Genomic DNA, 23,395 nt, shown 5'->3' on the forward strand with positions numbered 1-23,395 from the left:
AGGGATTCACAAACGAGCGCATTATGATGCTGTTCGGTCAGACTTGTTTTCTCCATCACTACAGACAAAATAACTTGTTCGGAGTAGTCATTAAATGTGGCTTAAAACGCCATTAAATAACGATCTGTCAATCTAATGAGAAATGGGACATTTATAGATTTTAATTTGCACTACATTTTGTGACAAACAGCCTTTCATTTTCTACGTAAGTGATCATTTTGTTTCCTTTGTGGGGACTTTATTTGGAAGTCTTATTCTAAACGCAATCTTAAAAAGAAAAAAAGGGTTAAAAACTGTCTCAACCCAGGCTCTGGGTAAATAGTGGTTACTGGGTTATTTTAAAACAGGAAATTGGGTTTTGCAATCAGCCCAACTCATTCGGTCAATGTTTTAACCCAAATATCAGGTTATTCCTAACAAAACCATTGGTGTGATCATACCCAATTGCTCTTTTCACCGTCATTGCTGGGTTATATTGACCTAACTTATGACTTATTATATCCTATTTTCCTCCTTGACCAACATTTGGTCAAAGCTACCCAACCTATGACCCAACAGACTTAGACAAGTTGTAACTAAAGTTATCGGTTAATTAAACAACTAAAAAAACAAAATGGGGCAGCAGTAGCTCAAGAGGTTGAGGTTGTCTAGTAATCAGAAGGTTGCAGGTTCGATCCCGACAGTGAATTCTGCTGTTGTGTCTTTGGGCAAGACACTTAACCCACCTTGCCTGCTGGTGATGATCGGAGGGAATGGTGGCGCCCGTACTCTGCAGCCTCGCCTCTGTCAGTGTTACCCAGGGCAGCTGTAGCTTCATTGTAGCTCATCACCATTAGTGTGTGAATGTGTGTGCATGGATGAATGATACACTGAAGTGTAAGGGGCTCGACACATGGGAGGCGACAAATGACCGCGATCAGCGAAATTTGTCGCTGTCGCTTTTATTACCGGACACATGGGAGGCGATCCGCGGCAGCGGCCAGCGGCAAAGCCGTCTATGCGTTCTGTTCCATGGCGAAATCGAAACTTCCGTTGTTTTGCTTGGCTGTGTCAGGTTGGAGGGAATTAAGGTTATTTAAGCGGTTCAGAGTTAATAAAGTGGTAGATATGATGTTTCACAAGGTGCTGCTAGAGTTATGTGAAATCTTACTTCTGATTTTACTATAGAAAACATAATAATAATCAACTTCTCCTTCATGTTTGCTCGGAGATGTGCGGAGCATCCTGTCCGCTCATTGGTCAGTGAATGAAACCTCCGTTGATTGGTCCTCGTCTGAGCGACAGCGATGAAAAGTTGAAAATATTTCAACTTTCTGGGATTGCGTCGCTGGATTGCCTGTGCATGACACGTGCATGAGCGCAGAATTTCACACGCACGTTTTTCGCGTTTCGTTTAGTAGGAGGGAGATCAGCGATTATCGCTTTGTCGCGCATGTCTCATTGAAAATGAATGGAGGAGAGACGATGTCGCCTCCCGTGTGTCAAGCCCATAAAGCGCTTTGGAGTCCTCTGACTCTGAAAGGCGCTATACAAGTGCAAGTCATTTATCATTTATCACATCACCAACCCAACTCCTGGTCAGCACTTCAGAGCCAATATTGGGTTAAACTAACCCAACAATTGACCCAATGGCTTCCACCCAGCAGTTGGGTTATGAAAATAATCCAGTACTTTTTTTTGAGTGTGGACATAAGGACTCCATGTTTCCTGGCTTTTTAAATTAATTTTGTTGTCTCATTTTATTATTGTGATCACATCATGAAAATTACATTATTTCGTAGGACTGGCATTCTTGAGAGTGTTGTAAAACTGAACAAATTATGGCCATTTCCGTTATTGCTGAGATCAATTAGTGATGACTCAAAAAAAATGTATTCCTTGTACGTTCACATCCCATAAGGATTTTCTGGTTTATTAGATGTTTTGTTGTGAGACCAACAAGGTTGACTCAAACAGTTAATGCCAAAGCGTTGAAGAAAAAGACTTTAATAACCCATTAGTGCTCGAAACGTTTGATGTTGGTCTTTGTTCAGTTTGTTCTGTGTTGGTTATCCGATTCCAAAATGGTTCAAATGAAGGCAACTGGACTTCTTTGGTTTCTTGTTTTGCTGTTAATTCGAGGTTCTTTGTGAATTCTAACTGGAATATGGGAGAGTCAAGCTTATAAACTGTAGCTGTCTATTGTTGCTTAACGAGTAGAAACTACTCTGAATACCCCTTTTCTCTTCGCCCTGATGAGTCATTAGCCTCTATTCTGAGAGTCGTTGTGTTGATTAGATGTTAGATGATTTTGGATTACCATAACCTGGATGGCTGAGAACCTTCACCAGCATATGCTATCTGATTCCATTATTTGGTTCTTTTCTCAACACAGGGTAGTAAAGACCCATTTTTACCTTCTTTACTGACAATTTTTGGCTAATGTTGCCAATGTTGGTGGTGTCACTTCCATTTCCATTTATCTGTGGGCAGCAGAGGACAATGTCCCCTGCTCGCACCCTCCTCACCGATGACCGCGCCCCATGAACGGTTCAGTGTATATTCTCCCCCTCGCCTCTGTTTATTGTGCTGGGTCCATGTCTCCTTATTTCAATCACTTCCTTAATCTATCCTCTTTAGTCATTTTTTGTGGTTCATGTTTCAATGTCTACTGCTGCCTTCGTCAGAGCTATTGCTAAGTTGGTGGCATCACTTCTGTTTAAGATCGGCGATAGCTCTGACAAAGGCGGTAGTAGACATCAAATCATGTCAGCTAAGTTAAAACAAGCTCCTCTTAATCTGTGTTTAACAAAAAACCACAAAAACTTCATTCAAACAGACAACATAGAACGAACGTAGCAAAGACATCTTCTGTGTTTTGTTGTTCGGCGTTTATGTCCCAGTACTGGGAACAACAAAACGAACAAGGACAAAGGAGTTTATATATCGGACCATTCACGGGACATGGTCATCGGTGACAAAAGCACGGGCAGCAGAGGGCAACATCCTCCTCAGCTGCCTGCATATAAACGGAGATGGAAGAGGCGCCACCAACTATGGTTGCTTTATCGACGCTTTGTTGAAGGCTACAGATGTAACCGAAACTCGTCAGCAAAGAAGGTAAAAAGAAATCCACATAAAATCTAATAATTAAATATATTTTTTTAGCTGTTGGTCGTGATCTGCGGCCGATGGTAGGGCAATTAGAGGTTTGGTACCGTCTTAACAGGGTTTCATGCCATAATGGTTTTCCCTCTCAATCCACAAAATGCCTTTCATAATATTTAATTATTAACTAATTGATGAACAAACATCTATGTGTAGTCTCTAAATTTTGCAGCGTCCTGTCACTTGTATAAAGCATGATTAGTGAGATAAACAAACGTAACAAACAAGTCCGAATGGCTGCATTTAGAGCCGGACATCTGAAATCCGATCAATCAATTATGATGTTGGTTTCAGGTCTGAATATAACCTCTGTAATACCAGATCACTGTGTGTTTTAATTATATCGGTGGCATGTGTAACTGTTGTAACATCATATAAGCTCAGTAAACCTAAGGGGCTAACTGAAGGCCCAGTTACCAAATGCACGGCCCGCCACTGCTATAATATAAGGTAAAAAATATCTAAGAACAAAGGCAACTCGTCCTGGTCGAAAACAAAATGGAATTCACAAATGTGTTTGTTGATCAAAGGTTTAGTACCATTTCAGGTTTCAACTCACCTCATCCACATTCTCAAAGGCGTTGATGACATCATACGGGAGGCAGGACAGCAGGTCAATGACGAACCAGGTCTTCAGGTAGTTCATTCGGATCAGCTTTGGGTCTGAGATCACCTCGCCAGCAGGTCCGACAAACGTGGTGTGAAAGTTCAAAACAATATCCACCAAAAAGATGACGTCCACGATGCTGTCGACCACCAGCCATGTCACATTGTTCTGCTTCGTCTTGAAAGAGACGTTGTAGGGCACCATGATGGCGGTGTAAAAGGTGAGGATGAGGATGACCCAGTCCCATGTGGTCTTGAAGAGGCAGTAGTGCAGGATGATGTGAGGGGGAGTTTTGGGGGTCTCCTGCTTGTACTGAGGTAGGATGTCTGAGCCAAGCTGCAGCACCTGAAGGAGCAAAGAAAAATAAAAAATGTTTTATCTCCACTGGAGGTCAAAACTTCTGCTGTTTGAGGCATAACGTGACGACTAGAGCTAAGAACTGCTTTGACCTGCAGATTTTACCAATACAGACACAAGCATGAATAAAACATACCTCAGCTAGACGGGAGTGCTTGTGGACGTTCTCTCCTTTATGAACTGTGGGTTGAAGCTGCTGTAGGACTCCCCTGCTGCTTGTTAAAGCTCGAGTCAGTCGAGCAAACTTCCCCCAGCCTGAAGTTACACAAGAAAAAAATTAACTGTTTAACATGTTTCCCAAAGCATTAACTTTACATTAACTGTCTCGAAGATTGATTATTGACTGTGTTCACAATTTATTCACAAAATGCTGAAACAAACAAAAAATCTATAAAACATATTGTTTTAGTTAAAAAGTAAAGTAAAAAAGTTAAATGCATCACCTAACCTGATTCCTTTTCACTTTTATTGATTTTATGATTTTTATGGCGTATTTAAAGTTCAAGACTAGTTTGCATCATCTCGATTAGCAGACAGTATCTTCCTGATTTTTTTTAATAATGTGATTTAGAAATTAAGATGGCCGCAGTTTTCCAGTGGCTGCGTCAAACATGTGGATTTGTTCTCCTGCCCATAAGCACTAAAACTGCAGACATTTTCAAATTACAGGGGAGCAAGGGGGAGCCTGGCTCCCTCTAAAAGGAGAATGGGCTCCCCCAGATGCCTTCAACTGACACACCAAGGGGGAGCCTGAAAAAGCACCCAGTAACCCCCCCCCCCCCCCCCCCCCAACCACCACCAGCAGAGTTGTAATGCAAGTGGTCGGTCGAATGACTCTGAACAACGCACCGCATTAGCCAGTACCGTTAGACATCTGCTGATGTATAGATGTCAAACACAGAGTGTGCGCTAGCATTACAGGAGTATGTACTGATGCAATATATTTTAGCTCTGCTGGCCAGCTAGAGGCGTACGTTCACAGACAATAAGTGTTGTTTACAGCCGTCACCACAGAAGTAGGGTGAAGGGCTTAAGGTGCTGTGCAGTTTTTCTGCCTCTAGATGGCGCCCTCTAAGAAAAAAATCTGGATTTCTGCTTTAATGGCATTCACCATGTTGGTATTCATATTCATTTATTTTTGGCAAACGTTTCTCACAGAAACACCGTGATCAGAACTGTGAACAGAAGTAATAAAACCGTTTTAATTAGGTAAACAATAAATTGAGTTTTATGCATCTAAGCCTCTCATTCAATTCCAGTCACTTGAATTAATTTTCTTCTGTTTTGGCTGTGTTTAACACATTTCCAGCCTACTGAATTAATTTGTGCTGTGTGCTAACAACAATCATGATGCGTATTTGTCTGACTAGGTACTTGTCCGAGCAGATGCACAATGAGTCGGGTTGAACGGTGATGGTACTAATTTTACCTCTGTAACGTACCAAAAGGGTTCATTTTTCACCTGTATGTTGATCAACATAATAACCTTTCATCTACAGCATAAATCCACTTTCAATTTGGCCTTCCAAATCCAGAAGGTTCTGTTCAGTGCGTGTTTACATACAGAAGACAAAACATCCAGACAAACATTCTCTCCCAAGGTCCTACACTCTCTGCAGGAAAGCCAGACGTCAACATTCTTCACTCTGAATAAGTAAAGACTCCATGACTTTTACATCTCATAAGCTTACAACAATCATATGTGATGAATGAACAAGATGTTTAAATGAAATGTTTGAATAACCTGTGCTTAAACCAATGATGGCTTTAAAATTAATGTTGTTCTTACAATGATCCATTTAGATCACAAATCAGTATGTTTGATTTAACAAGTTAATCATTGTTTACACTCATACACATCACATAAGTGTTTTAAACCATTCTCATTCACAGTGTTAAAACCATCTTTGTATCTGAGGAGGACGTGGCTTTCTGAGGGATGTTGGTAAATACTCAGAAACGTGTCAAATTCTGATTGGCCAAACTTGGCCAGAAATCATAACAAAGTAGTTTAATAAAACAAGAATTACTTCCTGAGTAATTCAGTTTCTAGCGAAGTTCTGAACCGGCCAATTCGGGACAAGCATCCTTGAGACATCTCTTTTGACATACAGTCAAAAACCTGTTTGCACGCTGTAAGCTGACACAGCCAGACGGCCTCCCAAGAGCCACATCCACTTTGGACGCCAACAAGCATTCCAGCTACTGTTGTGATTTGGAGACATCTCAAGACTGGACGGGTCGTATTGGAGCTAATCTACGAGCTCCCGGTGCCGTGAGGTCCACCCGACTTCTGACAGTCCGGATCTGCTGGGGGTCTCCGCCAGGGTTTGTAGACACAACAGATTGCGTCTGATGCTGTTTTATTAATAATCAACTCTCTAGTTTACAGCAGACAACACATTCTTTTACACCCAGATTTCACAATTTCTTTCAGATACACATCTAACTTACATCACACCACCTCACACATCACATTCCATCACCGCATATCCACTCCATCACATCTAATTATTCATATCTTGTCATGTATGATCATTAGTTTAGAAAAGAATAAAATTCCTTTTTAACTATATACCTGACTGTCTGAATTATACAAAGTGTGTTTATGGTCCCTGAACAAGGAAAGTAACTATAATCTTCTGATTCAACTTCAAAGATCAATCAGGTTGATATTTCATATTTATATGGAATTATCACACCTTATTGGTCATAATTAATTTGCAGTCGTCACGCTGTAAAGTGTGACCGCTACACCTGTGCCTCAGGATGCTCTGCTGCAGATCATACAGGTTTGTCACGCAATGTTGAAAAAAAAAAAGCATTTAATCAGATTTTCCTGAGCCTTTTCATTCCCAACATGTAAATATAATTCATCTTTTTCAGCTTAAATCCTTCTGAAGTTGACAACCTGTTTGCTAAAATGCTTGAAATTGAACAAATTGAGTAGTTGACTCTAACCTTTGGAGGAATCGTCTTCAATTGGCTGCTTGAAGGCAGTGATGTCACTGAACGTGCAAAGGAACAGAACTACTTTCTCTTGTTCATTTCGTATGGGAGCAATCTTCACGAAAAACCAAACAGGTGTTCCTGAAAGAGAATAACACAGATTTAGCTACTTACTTACAGAGAAAACAGCTCTGAGCGCACACACTGAAATCTGGATCGCATACTGTAAATAGAAACGTTCTGTATTCATGTTTTCATGTTTTTGGGCACAGGTGCAAGCATAAGCGGTCCACGTGCAGGTGGAAACAAACACAGCTACATTTTCCAGAATATGTCTTTCCAGTCTGGCTCTCAAACCAATTAGCAGATTTTTACAGATGCAGAAATGCTCTGAGCTGCCTTTGAACTTGAGCCTCTCGCTACAGAGGCCATAAGTGCATTTGCATTACAAAAGAGTGGAGATTTCTCCTTTTTCTCTTCCTTCACGCTGTTACTTACTGTTCTTCTTGTACATCAGTATTTCAAACGAGTTCATCTCATAATTCTCAAATGTTAGCCGGACTTTTTCCGTCGTGTCCTTGTCTGTGAGCTCCCCGTACATGAAGCTGGGAAACAGAAAGAAAAGAGGAATTACATTTTGGCTCATCAAAAGATTGTGCTACGCTGGAAGGGAAAGTTCCTTTTTGCACTAAAATACTGAGCAAAGATTCATGACTATTTAAAGGGCTCTAGCAACTTTCTAGTTCTAAGGTCACTTTAAATTTTTTTTCTCTACTTTCTCAAAATATGAGAAAATACAGCTCAGGTTTGCAGTCAAATCCAACTAAGCTCCGCCCCCCAGCTACAAAATCGATCCTCCTAATTTACAAATGAGCAGCCGCTTCTCAGTTCTTCTTGTATCTTCTCTGGAGACACTGGGTTGCTTAAAAATGTATAAAATGTCTGAGCTACAAGCAGAATGCTTCCTATTCACTGATTTTGTCTGCAAGTGCAGATGCAAGAAGAATCTTACAAAAGAACCGCTCAATATGGATTATCTTTATTTTTTAAACGTTTTCCTGATAATATAACCAATGTATTGATGAAAAAGTATGATCAAACACATCTAATAAAACTAAGAAGGCTCTATATCAGCTTTTTTTTTTTTACTGATACCCAATGGATCTGATAACTCTATACATCCAATATATCGATATATCCAATGTTTTGATGTACTGGTGTATGGTCAATATATCAATATATTGATATGGTCGATATATTGGATATGGCAATATATCAAATACATCAAACACATTGATATATCATTATGGTCAACTCAGTGGTTCCCAACCTGGGGTTTGTGACCCCAAAGGGGGTCTCCACAACTTTGTTTTTGCTGAAGTTGAGTTACCAAGATCATATTTGTGAAGACTACATTTATAAAATCCCAAATGACACTACTAATAGTATAATCAAAACTTTGTAAGGTTTGTTTTTATCACTTTTAATGTGTATACACCTGGTGGTGGTCGGAGGGACCGGTGGCGCCTGTGCTCGGCAGCCTCACCTCTGTCAGTGCGCCCCAGGGCAGCTGTGGCTACATCTTGGCTTATCACCATCAGTGTGTAAATGTGAGTGTGAATGGATGAATGATACACTGTAGTGTAAAGCGCTTTGGAGTCCTTACTCTGAGAGGCGCTATACAAGTGCGGCTCATTTATCATTACACAGGTAGAAGTGGGGGCTGGGTGGTTGTGACTTGTCTTGACTTCTTTCTGGTGGAAAGAAATTTGGAACCACTGATCTAACTCTTACTTTGAGTCAGAGGAGAAGTAGCTGAAGAATTTGATTTAATATGTGCATGATATGTGTAGGCCATACTTCCTCACGTTACATATGTAAAAGTTGTGTCGTTAAAAGAGTAAAAACCAATACCCATAATTACCTATATTGCATTTTGATGCCAATATCAGGCGACTATTTTGAACAACCTTGATTAAAACTCTAACAAGTCAGAATTTTCTTGTTTTTCATCTAAAAATCCATGATTGTAAGAACATACATTAAAAAATGGCTGCTGCACTTTGATTACAACTAGATTTACATTTAGAGTAATCGCTGGAGCTAGAAGTGACAGAACATATTCTTGAGCATTGTTTCTTCTTTTATTTATTTACTTTTTGGGTTGCCCTGAATGTCCTGTGCAGCTTACTGAACAGAGAAAAGAAGTCAGAGTCTTAAAAGGAGTGTAGCTAGAATCATGCTACATGGATTTAAAGCTACAGGTGTTGTGATTTAAGTGTTACAAACATAGCTTGCTTTAATGAGATGCAAATATACACTTATGGTTAGATGCATGGTTAATCCTGTTAGCTTTTATTTTGAAAACCATTTAAAGGAAGTCTTATTTTGAAGAACCTGAAGTATGTGTTTTTATTCATTGTCATTATGTTAGCTTAACTGCAAGACAAACTATGTTGGAGGAGGATAATTTCAGCTGTTTTTATTCTGCGATGCTGACTACAAGTTACACGTGTTCACTTTAAAAGAAATCTGCTGTGTCAACATTAGAAGCTCCAGCCACATTTGGATCAAATCTAGAATCAGAGGTTAAACAGGTACGTTATGTGTAATCAAGACCTGGAACTTAAAAATGATATTTTAAAAGAAACAAAAACTTTAATTAACAAGTGGCATGATTAGTCTATTTTTATGAAAATTCCCTGCATCCTGTTCTATTTGTACAAAGTACAACAGCTTTGTGGCTTTTGAATTAAAGGGATATATGCAAAACTCACATCATGCATGCTTTTGTGCTGCCACAAAGCTCTATGCTGTCTCTATAAACACTCAAGAACAAGAAAAACATCAATCCATCCATTTTTTGTCCGTGTTTGATTTTAGGAATGATGTGCCTAAAAATAGCTGTTTCAAAAAGTCCCCAATTATGATGTCACAACTGGGGAAAGTTTATTAGAACCACCTCTCATGTCCAAGAGAGAGCTGCTGCTGGAGGAGCAGGCTCTATTCTGAGCCCCTCCCGGATTCTCAGCTAACAGCAGCTTGAGCGGGGGATGGGTGGGCGTGGCCAGCTCCAGAATTGTTTTCTTAAAGTGACAGAGTCCTAAAACGACTCATTCTGGAGGGTACTGAAGCTGTCGAGAATAAAACTGCTAAAATTGCTTTACGTGAGGGATTTACTGCAAAGAACATATTTAGTATCGACCATAAAACTGTTATAACTTGAGAAAAAACTTTAAATATGTCTCCTTTATTACTTTAAAATGGATTTATAATTCCCTTTAAATTTAAAATTGTCATCTATTTAACTTTACGGATTCAGCGTACCCCTCTACTTTATGGCTCTTTAAATTAATGTAATAAAGACAAACACATTTACTGTGAAGTGTATATATGTCTATAAAGGCTTTAATTGCATCATTTAAAGGTCTGAAAGTAAAAGCTTAAACAAAGATAGCAGAAAACACTTTAAATACAGACGTTTCAGCAAAGTCTTAGACACTTCAAACACATCTTCATCCTTCAGCTAAGAAGATTTATACAATTATCAAGACCAGAGACACTAAATCAATAGAGCTCCGGGAGTTGACGTCACTTCTCCCGACATGCAACAGTTCAAATCGAAACGGCGCCATATTGGCAGGCAGAAGCCCGCAGCTGGACTATTTGTTATTATCAGAAAACTCAATCAAACGGGAAATATGGTAGATTCCTGTCGTGCCCCAGGATGCAGAACAGATGCGGACGACATAAGGAATGAGCCATCTACAGGATTCCCCAAGATCCGGAGCGCCGCAAACGTTGGATCATTGTAATAAAACGCGCTAGTGACCGGGCTAAAATGAAACTGTGGGATCCCGAGAGTAAAGGTTTTCACTTATGCAGCGACCACTTCATATCAGGTACTTAAACCAACGTTTCCTCAACTGTGTGTGGTATTTATTTTAAATACTTTTATTACGATTCTTAGTGGGCTTCCTAAACTTATTTTGGCGTGGTTTTTTTCTGTCTTATTACTCATAGCAACAAGTAAACATCACGTAAAACGTTACCTCGTGATTTCTGCGTGCTGCCGTTTACGTGTTTTATGATCACAGCAATTAACCGGCTAAGCTGTATTTAATTTTTAAGCAATGGTTGATCAATTGTCAGATCACACATAAAAAGCACTTTGGATTGCTATTATCTGTCTCACCGAGACAGATCTCAGACAGATCCTGAGACGCTCCTGTCTGACATTTTTATTTTATTCACAGAAAAAAAATCAGACTAGTGATTTCTCTTGGCGTTCAGTTTATACATTCAAACAGCACAGCACTCCATTTAAACTACTTACACGTAAATCTGTTATTTGTCCATCCATCCATCCATTTTCATCCGCTTATCCGGAGTTGGGTTACGGGGGCAGTAGCGTCGAAAGGCCCAGACTTCCCTCTCACCAGCCACTTGGGCCAGCTCCTCCAGGGAAATCCCAAGGGGTTCCCCGGCCAGGTCTGGTAAGAAGTCCGCTTCGACAGCTTCTGGCGTTTTTTAAAAAGTATCCCAGGGGCACGGTAAGGGTCGGAGATGTTTAGTCTATTTAATTTCTGACTATATAAAATGATTTCTTCGGTTTTAAAGTGTGAAGTAAGCTCAGATGAAGTAAAATCCAAGCCGATCCCGTTCATGTTCATGTTTACGATCCGTGTTTGTTTACCTTTTTTTCCTACCAATATGGCGTCCACTAACTGAGAGTCACGTGGGGTCCGGAGCTCTATATCCAGCCTAATGTTAAATAGTGTCACTGTTTCCTCTTCAAAGTAATTATTGAATCTAATTGGATACTTGTGCTGAATTTGAGGAAATTTCCTATAACACCTTGTTAAACCTAAACTGAGCAGACTGGACTGTAATAAATACCGATTAGTATTAAATTAAATCTCACTGAAATCTACCCCGAGAGAATAAAAAGACACATGAACCCTGGCTTTTATTATTGATGAAAGACAAAGCGCATGGCAGGAAAACATATTAAACCTGAAGATTGGTCAAGCAGCCGTGAACGTCTTTCCCAGCGCTGCAGAGGTATTCATCTCCCTCCACGTGTTTGTGCTGCCTTCGGCAGCAGCCGTTTCAGCCGGATCTAAATATAACCCCCAACTTGTTATGAAATACAAAAGGAGGGCTACATCTAATGAGACAGTCTGACGCTTTTCAGGCTTGATGTAATAACGTTGATTAATGTCATCCCTTCCTCTTCCCCTCTCCTCTCCGTGCGCCGGAAGGAGCATGGCTTTCTTCAAAGAACAATATTGCATAATAATTTATGAAATTGCTTTCTTGTTGTGTGTGGAAACCCCCAAAGGTTTGCTGTGATGTGTGCATGATCCAACACAGGCAGAAACAAAAACATAACCTAATGGACAACATCACCGAGGAGATCCGGATCAAGACAAGACAAGGATGAAGATAGAAATAACATCTTTGATCACCGCACAGATACGGTCCCCAGGCTTTGGAGGAATGAGAGTGGATTTCATGTTTGCTTCATCTACAAAAACATCCAGCATTCACACTGAGTGAATTTTTTATGGCCCTATAACCGGGCTCATGAAGATGGTTTCAGACAGAAGCTAAAAAGAGCTGAAAGAGCAAGAGAGGATTAAAGTCGCTGGAAAATGTGTGAGGAGAAATAAAAGCTGCAAGAAATTCTTTGGAGGGAAAAAAATTCCCATCAAGAAGATTTTAATTGTTTGACAGAAACAGCCACAACAGAAATGTTCTTCTGGGGTGCTTATTACAAGGTTTAAGACATAAACTAAAAGAAAAGAAACCAGGCGGATCAGATGGAGTGTATTTTTGGAAAATAACAGGAGCAGAAAGATATTCCTCCTCTGTTTACAGTGGAATGATGTTTTTCCACCAAAGATGCTATGTGTGAGAAAAGTGCACATGTCCTGTAATGTAATAGTGTCCAAGCTCTGCACTGGTTGCCAGGAGACAGAACAATCCAGGAAGTAGCTTTTCCAGCTGTAGATTAAATGCAAGTTTTATTTGTCAAGCTTTAAAAAAAAACAACAGAGGTGTTGCCTTTCCTGGTGAGGAGGAGGACGAACGAGCAGCAGCTTGGAGGGTTCATGATGTTCTCTGACTTTGAGAGAGTTAAGGCTTCTTTAGGAGCGGTGTTACACGGTGACTGCTTCCAGCTGCACTTCAACATTTCTGACAACCTGTTAAGAGAGCATGAAACTGTCACGTTGAGAGCACAGAGGTGGTTAGGACCCAAGATGCAGATACCCCAGATGACAAGAGGCAGGAGTTGGTATAAAGTAAAATTCCTTTATTCAGGAGGAGAACCAAAAATCCAAGGGGGCGAAGGCAAAAACCAAATAACTAAACAAAGACAAAAATCCAAAAAGCTCACCTTCTGAGCAGATAACTAAAGACTGGAGACAAACCAACACTGACCAAGAAATACATACAATGGACCGACAACAACACAGAGACAAGACAGGGCTTAAATAGACTGGGAGGAACAATTAAGGGAACAGGGAGCAGGTGTGTGGAGTGAGGGCTGGAGGGAAGGCAGGTGACAATAATTACCTAAATGGGGAAACAGAACCAAAGGAGGACAGATAAACCTAAAACTACAAATCCAAACTAAAAGGCAGTGGGAAGGACTAACACACACACACACACGCACAGACATAAATAACTCACACACATACTGGGCTGGGGAACAAGAGGCTGGAGCTGCATCTGGAGGGACAGAGGAGAACTAAATGAACACCGGACCTGAGGGAATGATGAAAAGGCCTACAACAGAAGACACAATATTGAGACGCAGACAAAGGACACATAAGGGCGCTATGAGACACAGAAGTGAAACCAGAGAGGATAGAGAAACATCAGGAGACACATAAAGGAGGGGGCAGACGCAGACCATGACAGAAACAACCTTAAAGTGAGAACCTACAGTCGTGAGCATGCACCACCTTCACCAAGAACTTGTTCTGATTGGAGGCATTGAGATGTCAAAGCAGCTCTAGCGATGCAAACGTGTGCTCAGTGTGCACAAACGAGGGTGAGCAGAGAACATTTTAGGTTTGAGATAGACATAATGACCCGACAACAATCCTACTCACCAAGCAAAGGCTCGATCGATTTAGTTGTGATATTTAGTTTGTCACCAAATGGGGAAAAAAAGATCTGAGTGAATAGTTCAAGCATATTCATGATGAGGGTTATGAGGAAAGGGCAAAATTGACTAAATTCTAATTTATGTTTCTCCGTCAGCTCTACGAGGGAGGGACGCACATGCCTCCACGGAGACGTTTTGCCTTCAGACTTTTTTGTGACCTGGGGAGCGTTGAAATCAACTCCCCACCAGAACAACCGAGGGCGTAGCGTTTTTCTGGGGTATCCCGTCATGTACCCGGTCCAAGATAGTGCATCTACTATTGTGTTTGTATAGTTTTTTGTATTTCTGAGACTTTTTAATACCGACAAATTTCTCCCTCATTCTCCTTCACGTCTTCATGCGCTCGCCACCTCCAAACAGATGTTTTATATCATTTCTGTTCATGAACAAAACACGCTGCGTACCTTTATACTCCAGTCAGGATGAATACAACGTTCTCATTTTCAGAGTTTATCCACAAGATATTCTTCAAGCTGCTCAGTGTCTGCCACTAGATATCCCCAGGTCTCTGTTTATTTTTTAGAGGGCAATGGCAGTGCTGATGACAAATTTAAAGGAAGCAGTGTCCCGGCCATTTACCAGCTTGTGCTCTTTGTCTCATTCAACAGATGTTTAGAAAAGTGGGCTTGACTCCCTCTGTCTTTGCGTGCCTGTCAAAGAACCCTCGCAATAACATACAGGTGCTGGCCAGTAAATTAGAATATCATCAAAAGGTTGAAAATATTTCAGTAATTCCATTCAAAACGTGAAACTTGTACATTATATTCATGCAATGCACACAGACCAATGTATTTCCGGTGTTTATTACGTTTAATTTTGATATTTATAGGTGACAACCAATGAAAACATCAAATCTGGTATCTCAGAAAATTAGAATATTCTAAAGGCCAATGAAAAAATGTTTGTTTCTCTAATGTTGGCCAACTGAAAAGAATGAACATGAAAAGAATGTGCATGTATAGCACTCAATACTTAGTCGGGGCTCCTTTTGCCTCAATAACTGCAGTAATGCGGCGTGGCATGGACTCGATCAGTCTGTGGCACTGCTCAGGTGTTATGAGAGCCCAGGTTGCTCTGATAGTCGTCTTCAGCTCCTCTGCATTGTTGGGTCTAGCGTATTGCATCCTCCGCTTCACAATACCCCATAGATTTTCTATGGGGTTAAGGTCAGGCGAGTTTGCTGGCCAATCAAGGACAGGGATACCATGGTCCTTGAACCAGGTGCTGGTGGTTTTGGCACTGTGTGCAGGTGCCAAGTCCTGTTGAAAGGTGAAGTCTGCATCCCCATAAAGTTGGTCAGCAGCAGGAGGCATGAAGTGCTCTAAAACTTCCTGGTAGACGGCTGCATTGACCCTGGACCTCAGGAAACAGAGTGGGCCAACACCGGCAGATGACATGGCACCCCACACCATCACTGACGGTGGAAACTTTACACTGGACCTCATGCAACGTGGATTCTGTGCTTCTCCGCTCTTCCTCCAGACTCTGGGTCCTTGATTTCCAAAGGAAATGCAGAACTTGCTTTCATCAGAAAACATAACTTTGGACCACTCAGCATCAGTCCAGTCCTTTTTGTCCTTGGCCCAGGCGAGACGCTTCTTGCGCTGTTTCTTGTTCAAGAGTGGCTTGACACACGGAATGCGACACCTGAATCCCATGTCTTTCATGAGTCTCCTCGTGGTGGTTCTTGAAGCGCTGACTCCAGCTGCAGTCCACTCTTTGTGGATCTCCCCCACATTTTTGAATGGGTTTGTCGTCACAATTCTCTGCAGGGTGCGGTTATCCCTAGAGCTTGTACACTTTTTTCTACCACATTTTTTCCGTCCCTTCGCCTGTCTGTTAATGTGCTTGGACACAGAGCTCTGCGAACAGCCAGCTTCTTTAGCAATCACCTTTTGTGTCTTGCCCTCCTTGTGCAAGGTGTCAATGATTGTCTTTTGGACAGCTGTTAAGTCAGAAGTCTTCCCCATGATTGTGGTGCCTTCAAAACAAGACTGAGGGACCTTTTAAAGGCCTTTGCAGGTGTTTTGAGTAAATCAGCTGATTAGAGTGGCAGCAGGTGTCTTCTATATTCAGCCTTTTCAGAATATTCTAATTTTTTGAGATACCAAATTTGGAGTTTTCATTAGTTGTCACTTATGAATATCAAATTTAAATGTAATGAACATTGGAAATACATTGGTCTGTGTGCATTGCATGAATATAATGTACAAGTTTCACGTTTTGAATGGAATTACTGAAATATTTTCAACCTTTTGATGATATTCTAATTTACTGGCCAGCACCTGTATAATGGTGTTGCGTGTCTCCATACCGACGCAGATGAAGAAGCATAAATTAGGCCTAACATTTATCAGCCATCCATTTTCTTCTACTTATCTGGGGTCGGGTCGCGGAGGCAGCAGCCTAAGCACAGAGATCCAGAGTTTCCTCTCCGCAGCCACTTGGCCCAGCTTCTCGGGGGAAATCCCAAGACATTCCCTGGCCAGGTGATAGGCCCTCAGCGTGTCCTGGGTCTTTCTTGGAGTCTCCTCCCAGTTGGACGTGCCCGAAAAACCTCGCCAGGGAGGTGTCCAAGTGGCGCCCTAATCAGATGCCCGAGCCACTTCAACTAGGTCCTCTCGATGTGGAGGATCAGCTGGTCTACTCCGAGCCCCTTCCTTGTCCCTGACCTGGAGAAAGCATTCTACCCTTTTCCGACTCAAGACCATGGTCTCGTGATTAGAGGAAGGGATTCTTATCCCAGCTGCTCCACACTCGGCTGCGAACTGCTCCAGTGAAAGCTGGAGATCACGTTCTGATGAAGCCAACTGGACCGCATCATCAGCTACAAAAAGCAGAGACCTGATCCTCAAGCCACCTAAACAAATTCCCTCAACACCTCGGCTTTTGACTAATGCAACAGTAATGAAATGACTTCAGAATCTGGTTTTGGTCTGGACCTGATTTGGACTGGATTAGCTGCTTTCGGGATATCGCTCTGAGATTAATTTTGCTCTAAACTGGCCCTCTATTAAAATAAAATAAACTTTAAAGAGCAAGTCACCCCCTACCAGAGTCTTACTCCACTCCCACTTCCTGTTTAAAAAGTGCAAAAAAGGCAGTTGCCTGGCAGATCAAAGGGCAGAGTCACTAGCAAAATACACACACACACACACACACACACAGGCTCACAACGACATTGTGACATCATAATGTACCAGCTAATGTCATACTCTTAGCCAATGGCGATGGCAGATTTAAATTCAAATGTACTGCAGAGGTTTTACCAAAAGACAGTGTGGCAGTGTGAGCGTCCTGTCACAGTGTCCCTAATGATCATGCGCCCTGGCTATATGGCCAAGGGGATGTCCCCTTGGCTGACTGGTAAGCACGCATGACTCTGACCCGGGAGTCTGGGGATTCAAATCCCGCCTGGGCCCTCGTTTCTCCACCTTGCCACAACAGCACAACGCTGACAGCTTTAGGTAGAATATTTAAATTTTAACTAAGGTGTGATAAAGTGCCAAATTATTGACTACATGTGTCTACAGCACAATTAGACACTCATTTCTTTAGTTTATCAGCAAAAAAATGTTGATTTGGGGGTGACTTGCTCTTTAATGTGTCACAATCACCACCAATTTCATTTTGAAACACCTGAAAACACTTCTTTAAGTTAGCTTTTGATTAAAATTCAGTTTGAGTTCCTTCCAGGTAATAAAGTGAATGTTTCCCTGCATTTTTCTTCTTTTTGAGCCGTGGAAATAATTTAGATTTTATTTGTTTTGTTCAGCTCTTGTTGTTCTGATTACACCCAGCATTTAGCCCACCCATAACAAATACGCAAACTAAAATTAAAGAAAATAGGGAAAATTCTGCACTCTTGAAGAGTCGTAGACATTATTCAGCTTGCTAGGTCTTTGACTCATACACAATAAAAACATTTTTAAAGAACTGCTGCTATTTCTAAACTTTCAAACCTCATCTCCCAGCAATCAGACACCAATTATTCCAATTAAAGCAAATGACCACAAAGTAGGAAAAACCTATGCTGGTTGTCTCTTTTATACAATATAATTAGGAAATCAGAAACAACTATTATATGAGGTTTTCATGTTTGAAAATATAATTAAAACTTGAAAATTATGACTATACAAATATGTATTTATGTAAAAACACACATTCTTTCATTGATGTAGATATTTTTAGTTTCCCTCTACATTTACTTTTTTTTATTTCATTTGTTATTAATTTTTAATCTAAAATCCACTTGATTATTCCTAATTTTAAAGTTTAAACTCCTTTTGTGCTCCCACGTGACTCATAAAATGTTGGAATAAAGTATAACTGGGAATTTCTCATTAATGATTCATTAACTGCCACGTTGTGGTATTAAGCACCCTCCATATTCATTTGTGAGCCCGCGTTAAGTGTCAGCAAAAAGCGTTTTCGTCCTGTGGGGAAACTGTTTCCCTTCCTCCTACCAACATCTCCCTGCAGCAATCTGAAAATAAACCTAAAACAAATCATCTGACACTTTTATATTTGTGTTGGCAAATGTTCTGAAGCTTATGCTCAGAGACCCGCAGGTCTAAAATGGTAATAGCCAACGTGCAAGCTGTGCCAAACACCATCTCCCAAAACAGATGAAATCTCCCACGATTACGTTAAATCTGGCAGCACCAACCGTGATCCTATTTATATGGTTACTGACTCGTTTAAACATAAAATCAAAAGTTCAGAAATAACTAGAAATACTGAACAAGCGTTTATTGCTTTTTGAGTGGAGTTATGGAGGGAGCACCCGGGAGACTCTGTGTGTCCACATCTTTACAGTAACAGTGATGCCGAGGCAGCTTCAGCTGTTACAACTTGATTAGGTCACAGATCGGCTCCTCCTTTTGCAGTTTTCTGCCTCTGACTGCAACAGGAAGCATCACCCCACATGCACACACACACACAAACACACACACACACAAACACACACACACACAAACACACACACACACACACACACACACACACACACACACACACACACACACACACACACACTCCCACCCAAATGCTTTAATACACAGAAAATCCTCATACAGTCAGTTTTAGCTGTGACGGGTATTGAACTGGCTAATTGCCCCGAGGTCTGTACCTAATTGATGGCTATTTAAAGTTTACTAAATGAAAAATTTATCAGTGTGTCATAGCTCAGCCCTTAAGGCCCATTGGTGACGTGACTCTGTCAAAGTCTATCAATCATCAAATTCTGGTGTGCCCCTCCAATCCTAACAACTGAGTGAATATCTGTCTTATTGGAAGGATTTTACATTTTATTCACTCTGTAATGATTAGCTAATTGTTTCTGCCGTGCTAATGTACATCCCAGTTCATGATTTTGACTTCACGATGGCACCGGTTTAATCTTCAGTCTTGCAGTCAGGACAAAGCTCATTTCATTTAAACCTACCAAATCCTACTTAAAGTTCCCCCTTGTTAGCAACATCTACACGCTAGGAAATTAAATGTTGAATTTAGTTAACCAAGTTATGTCAACTGGTTCCACTAAACTGCAGGTTCACTGAGAAACAGTTTTTAACCTGTTAATTTTTAAATTTGATCAAATTAATCTGAGTTTAACATGCAGGCTAATAATGAAAATAGTCTTCTACCCCTTAGTTCTCGCATTAGCCGTCGATAGAATATCGAAACGAGCAGGTCAGAAAGTCACACAGCTCTACGTCACACTGAAAATTTACATTCACTGACTCACCCACCTTGGCTTGCGATCGTGTGAGGCTGATTTTGATTTAGCATCCAGGAAACAGCAGAGTGCGTCTCGGCAAGTAGAAGCTAACCGTTAGCATTAGAAACTCCACAACACGGCAGAAATCTTTCAGGCTTGTGTTATTTGTGGAGCTAAAGCATCAACATTGCAGAGCGAATTAAAGCCTAGGTTATGCTTCTGCATCAGCTCCATGAGGGAGACACACACACACACAATGAAAGAGACGTTTGACTTCTCTGTCTTCTGGGGAGTGTTGCAAAGTAATTCCCCACCAGAACATCAGAGGGCGTAGCGCTGTTCTGGGGTATCCTGTCATGTATCCGGTCCAAGATAATGCTTTTACTATTGTGTTTACATTGTGTTTGTATATTTCAGATACTTTTTAACAGGGACAAATTTGTCCCTCATTCTCCTCCACGTCTTCATGCGCTCGCCACCTCTAAACCCACATTTCCCGTCATTTTCATCCACGAATAAAACTCTGGCTGCTTATCTTTTCACTCATCCAGTCATGGGTGAATAAAATGCTCATTTTAGCATTTTTCTGTGAGGTATTCTTCAAGCTGCTCCTTGTCTGCAACCAGATAAATCACATTTTCTTTGTTTTTGAGGGGGCAATGGCGGTGCTGCTGGCCAAAACGGCATCCTGACCAATTACAAGCTTGTGCTCTCCGTCTTGTTCAACTGATGTTTAGAAAAGTGAGCTTGACTCCGTCCGACATTGCAAGCCCGCTTGAGAGCCCTTGCAAGGACCAATAACGGCATAGTGTGTCTTCGTACTGATACAGAGCCATTAACTAGGCTTAAAGCAGTGGATGAGTCGCATTGCTGTCGGTTAGCCAATCAGAGGTGATGTGTTTAAATATCATGAGTAATAGTGAGGAAGACTCATAATCCTGATGTTTTCTGCCGCCCTACTCTTCCAGCTAACTTCTACTTCCTGAAACGGGAGCACCAGAGCTTTTATTCTCACAGAGAACACTCACTCTTTTTTATACAAGAGATTGCTGCAGATTTAGTGGGAGGAGGAAGAAAGGAGTGAGTGTTAATTGTTCAAAGTGATATACATTTATGGCTAAAATAACAACTCTTAACATTTAAGCCCAAACTTGGTTGAGTAAACTCAAAGTAAATTTTTTTAGAGTGCATGTGTACCTCTTACACCTTTTCTGTAACAACCCCTCTTGTTGTCTCCTTCAGCCTCTTAAAGCATTCAGCTGGAGGCTATAAACCAATACTCTCTACCTCTAAAAAGAAGGATTTAGAAAGTCATTTTTAAACTCTAGTAACAAAAAACTAGATATTGTTGAATAAAATGCTTTAACCCTTCCACTGTCCTCATGGGTGACCCCGCCAGGAAAGGTGACCATCGAGCAGGGTTGATGGTGTATCCCTTTATGTCCACGTGGCAGGGGTGAGGTGGTGCTCGCTCCTCACACTTTAGTTTTTCAAAGTGTTTACCAGTGTTATATAAGAAAATTGCACCTGATTAATAGAGGTTTAAATGCGTATAATTTCCCACTTAACAGAGTAATAAAAGTAAAAAAGGACCTAATCGAAACACACTTTCTAAATCAGCATGTTGTATTTCTGGATTAAACAGCAGTTGTCCATTACCCGCCTCCTTTCTGATTGCAGAGAGACCCACACAACTTTAACTGCCAGCATTTAAACCAGCTTGATTAAAACAAGCATTGCAATTGCATTGACCTCAACAATCATTTTAACATACAGGCTGCAAACAACAGCTCTGCTGAAACAATTACTGTAAATGTTTTGAAGTAAAGAAGAAAATTTAAAAATGGGAAATTAATTGCTCTTGAATTTATTCTAGCAAATTTGAATCTATAAAAGCTTGAATATCAGCTGGAGATTCCTACCTGCAGGTGCTGCTTTTCTGCATCACCTCCGCTCTTTGGTAACCAGACAGCTTGCAGAAACCATCGTTGCTGTAAACAATGGGCCAGTCCACTATCTGAGCGTTCCCCAGGACAAAGTTGGTGTCTGTTTTAAAAAAAAGAAAAGAAAAAGAGGCAATAAACTTGACTAATTACAATATTTAATAAAACACAGTTATGTACAAATAAAAATAAATCATAGTTAGAAAAAAGATTGGTGCAACTGACCAGAAACGGAAACATTTTGAGCTTTTTATTCAAAATTTAAGGACGTTTACATAGGTTTGTGTTAAAACAATGTCTATTAAATGGATTTATTTATCAAGTCTATAGTAATCATTCGGATAGTGAAAACCTTAAATGTATTTATTGAATAAATTCACTCGGTGGTTTCATTTTGTAAAAATTATGGAATAAGACCATTTTTTTTATTGTTTAAAAACAAGAGAATGCTTAATTGCTATTAATGTTCACGATGGTCTACGGATCATTTCACGCTCTACATGGAGTAAATGTTACCCAAACACAGACTGAGTTAAAGAAGAAAACAACAAATGTTTCATGTACTTTTTTTTTAGCAGAAACATTAAATAAAATATTTCGTTTGTAGCAATTTTGGTAAATAAATAATAATTCTCTTTGCCACTTCTCATACAGAATTTATTTAATATTTTGTATTTGCAAAAGCTAATATTTTAGCTACTTTCTAAGAAAACAAGAAATGATATTGTTTCTAATTTGGTACATTGAGCATATTTAGAAGTATTTTCCCCAGTTGCTAAAGGTTAAACTCCCATTAGTCATCACACTGGTGAAAGTACATTTCCATATTTAACCCATCCTCATAGTGAGCAGTGAGCTGCAGCAGTGGCTGCGCTCGGGAACTTTTTAGTGGTTTAACCCCACAACCATGACCTCCCAGTCTGAGGGTAGACACTCTACCACTAGCCTCTATGTTAAAGTTCTTTGGTGTTAAAATGTTAAAGGTGTTGAACACTCATTTAATCAATACACTTGCAATGGTCTCTGGTAAGAATGAACGCCTTATAAGTTTTACTCCATAGCACCTGGATCAGCACGGACAAGTCTGCTGCAGCGGAGAGTGGCAGCAGACAGCAGCATCTCGAGTCTTATTTCCTAATACAGGGAACCTAAATCTCCTCCCTTTCCAGTCGGCTCATGGTTCCCCGGAAGAATGAAAAATGAATGCAAGTCAACGGGGCTAAAAGAGCTATTGTCTAATCCACTTTACCTCACGCCCTGAATCACACATAAGTTGCACTTCCACATATTAAAAGTAATGATGGGTGTTTTGACCACGCCTGTCACGTACTTTGAGATTTATCAGTTTGTAAAAGTTCATAATTAGCATGGCTACAAATTAGACATTAATATGTCGCATATATGATGTCACCACAGAATCTCCTCTCCTCTAGAGAGGCTGCTACTTACCACAAGACCAGATTTAAGATGGTTCTTTCCTCCTGAAGGAA

The 23,395-nt window shown here is 40.6% G+C and overlaps 1 protein-coding gene across 2 annotated transcripts in view; it reads right to left on the reverse strand.

The window, feature by feature from the left end:
* Nucleotides 1-23,395, reverse strand: part of kcnh1a (potassium voltage-gated channel, subfamily H (eag-related), member 1a) — an 81,207-nt gene that overhangs the window by 52,865 nt on the left and 4,947 nt on the right. For both annotated transcript variants that reach the window (XM_015944673.3, XM_015944674.3), the window contains 5 exons: nt 21,885-22,008; nt 7,559-7,665; nt 7,073-7,201; nt 4,248-4,366; nt 3,707-4,099 (listed from right to left, as the gene is read on the reverse strand). In XM_015944673.3, coding sequence (XP_015800159.3) covers nt 3,707-4,099; nt 4,248-4,366; nt 7,073-7,201; nt 7,559-7,665; nt 21,885-22,008 — 872 coding nt within the window. The remainder of the gene's footprint in view (nt 1-3,706; nt 4,100-4,247; nt 4,367-7,072; nt 7,202-7,558; nt 7,666-21,884; nt 22,009-23,395) is intronic.

The sequence above is a fragment of the Nothobranchius furzeri genome, chromosome 12, assembly GCF_043380555.1.
Source record: "Nothobranchius furzeri strain GRZ-AD chromosome 12, NfurGRZ-RIMD1, whole genome shotgun sequence".
NCBI lineage: Eukaryota > Metazoa > Chordata > Actinopteri > Cyprinodontiformes > Nothobranchiidae > Nothobranchius > Nothobranchius furzeri.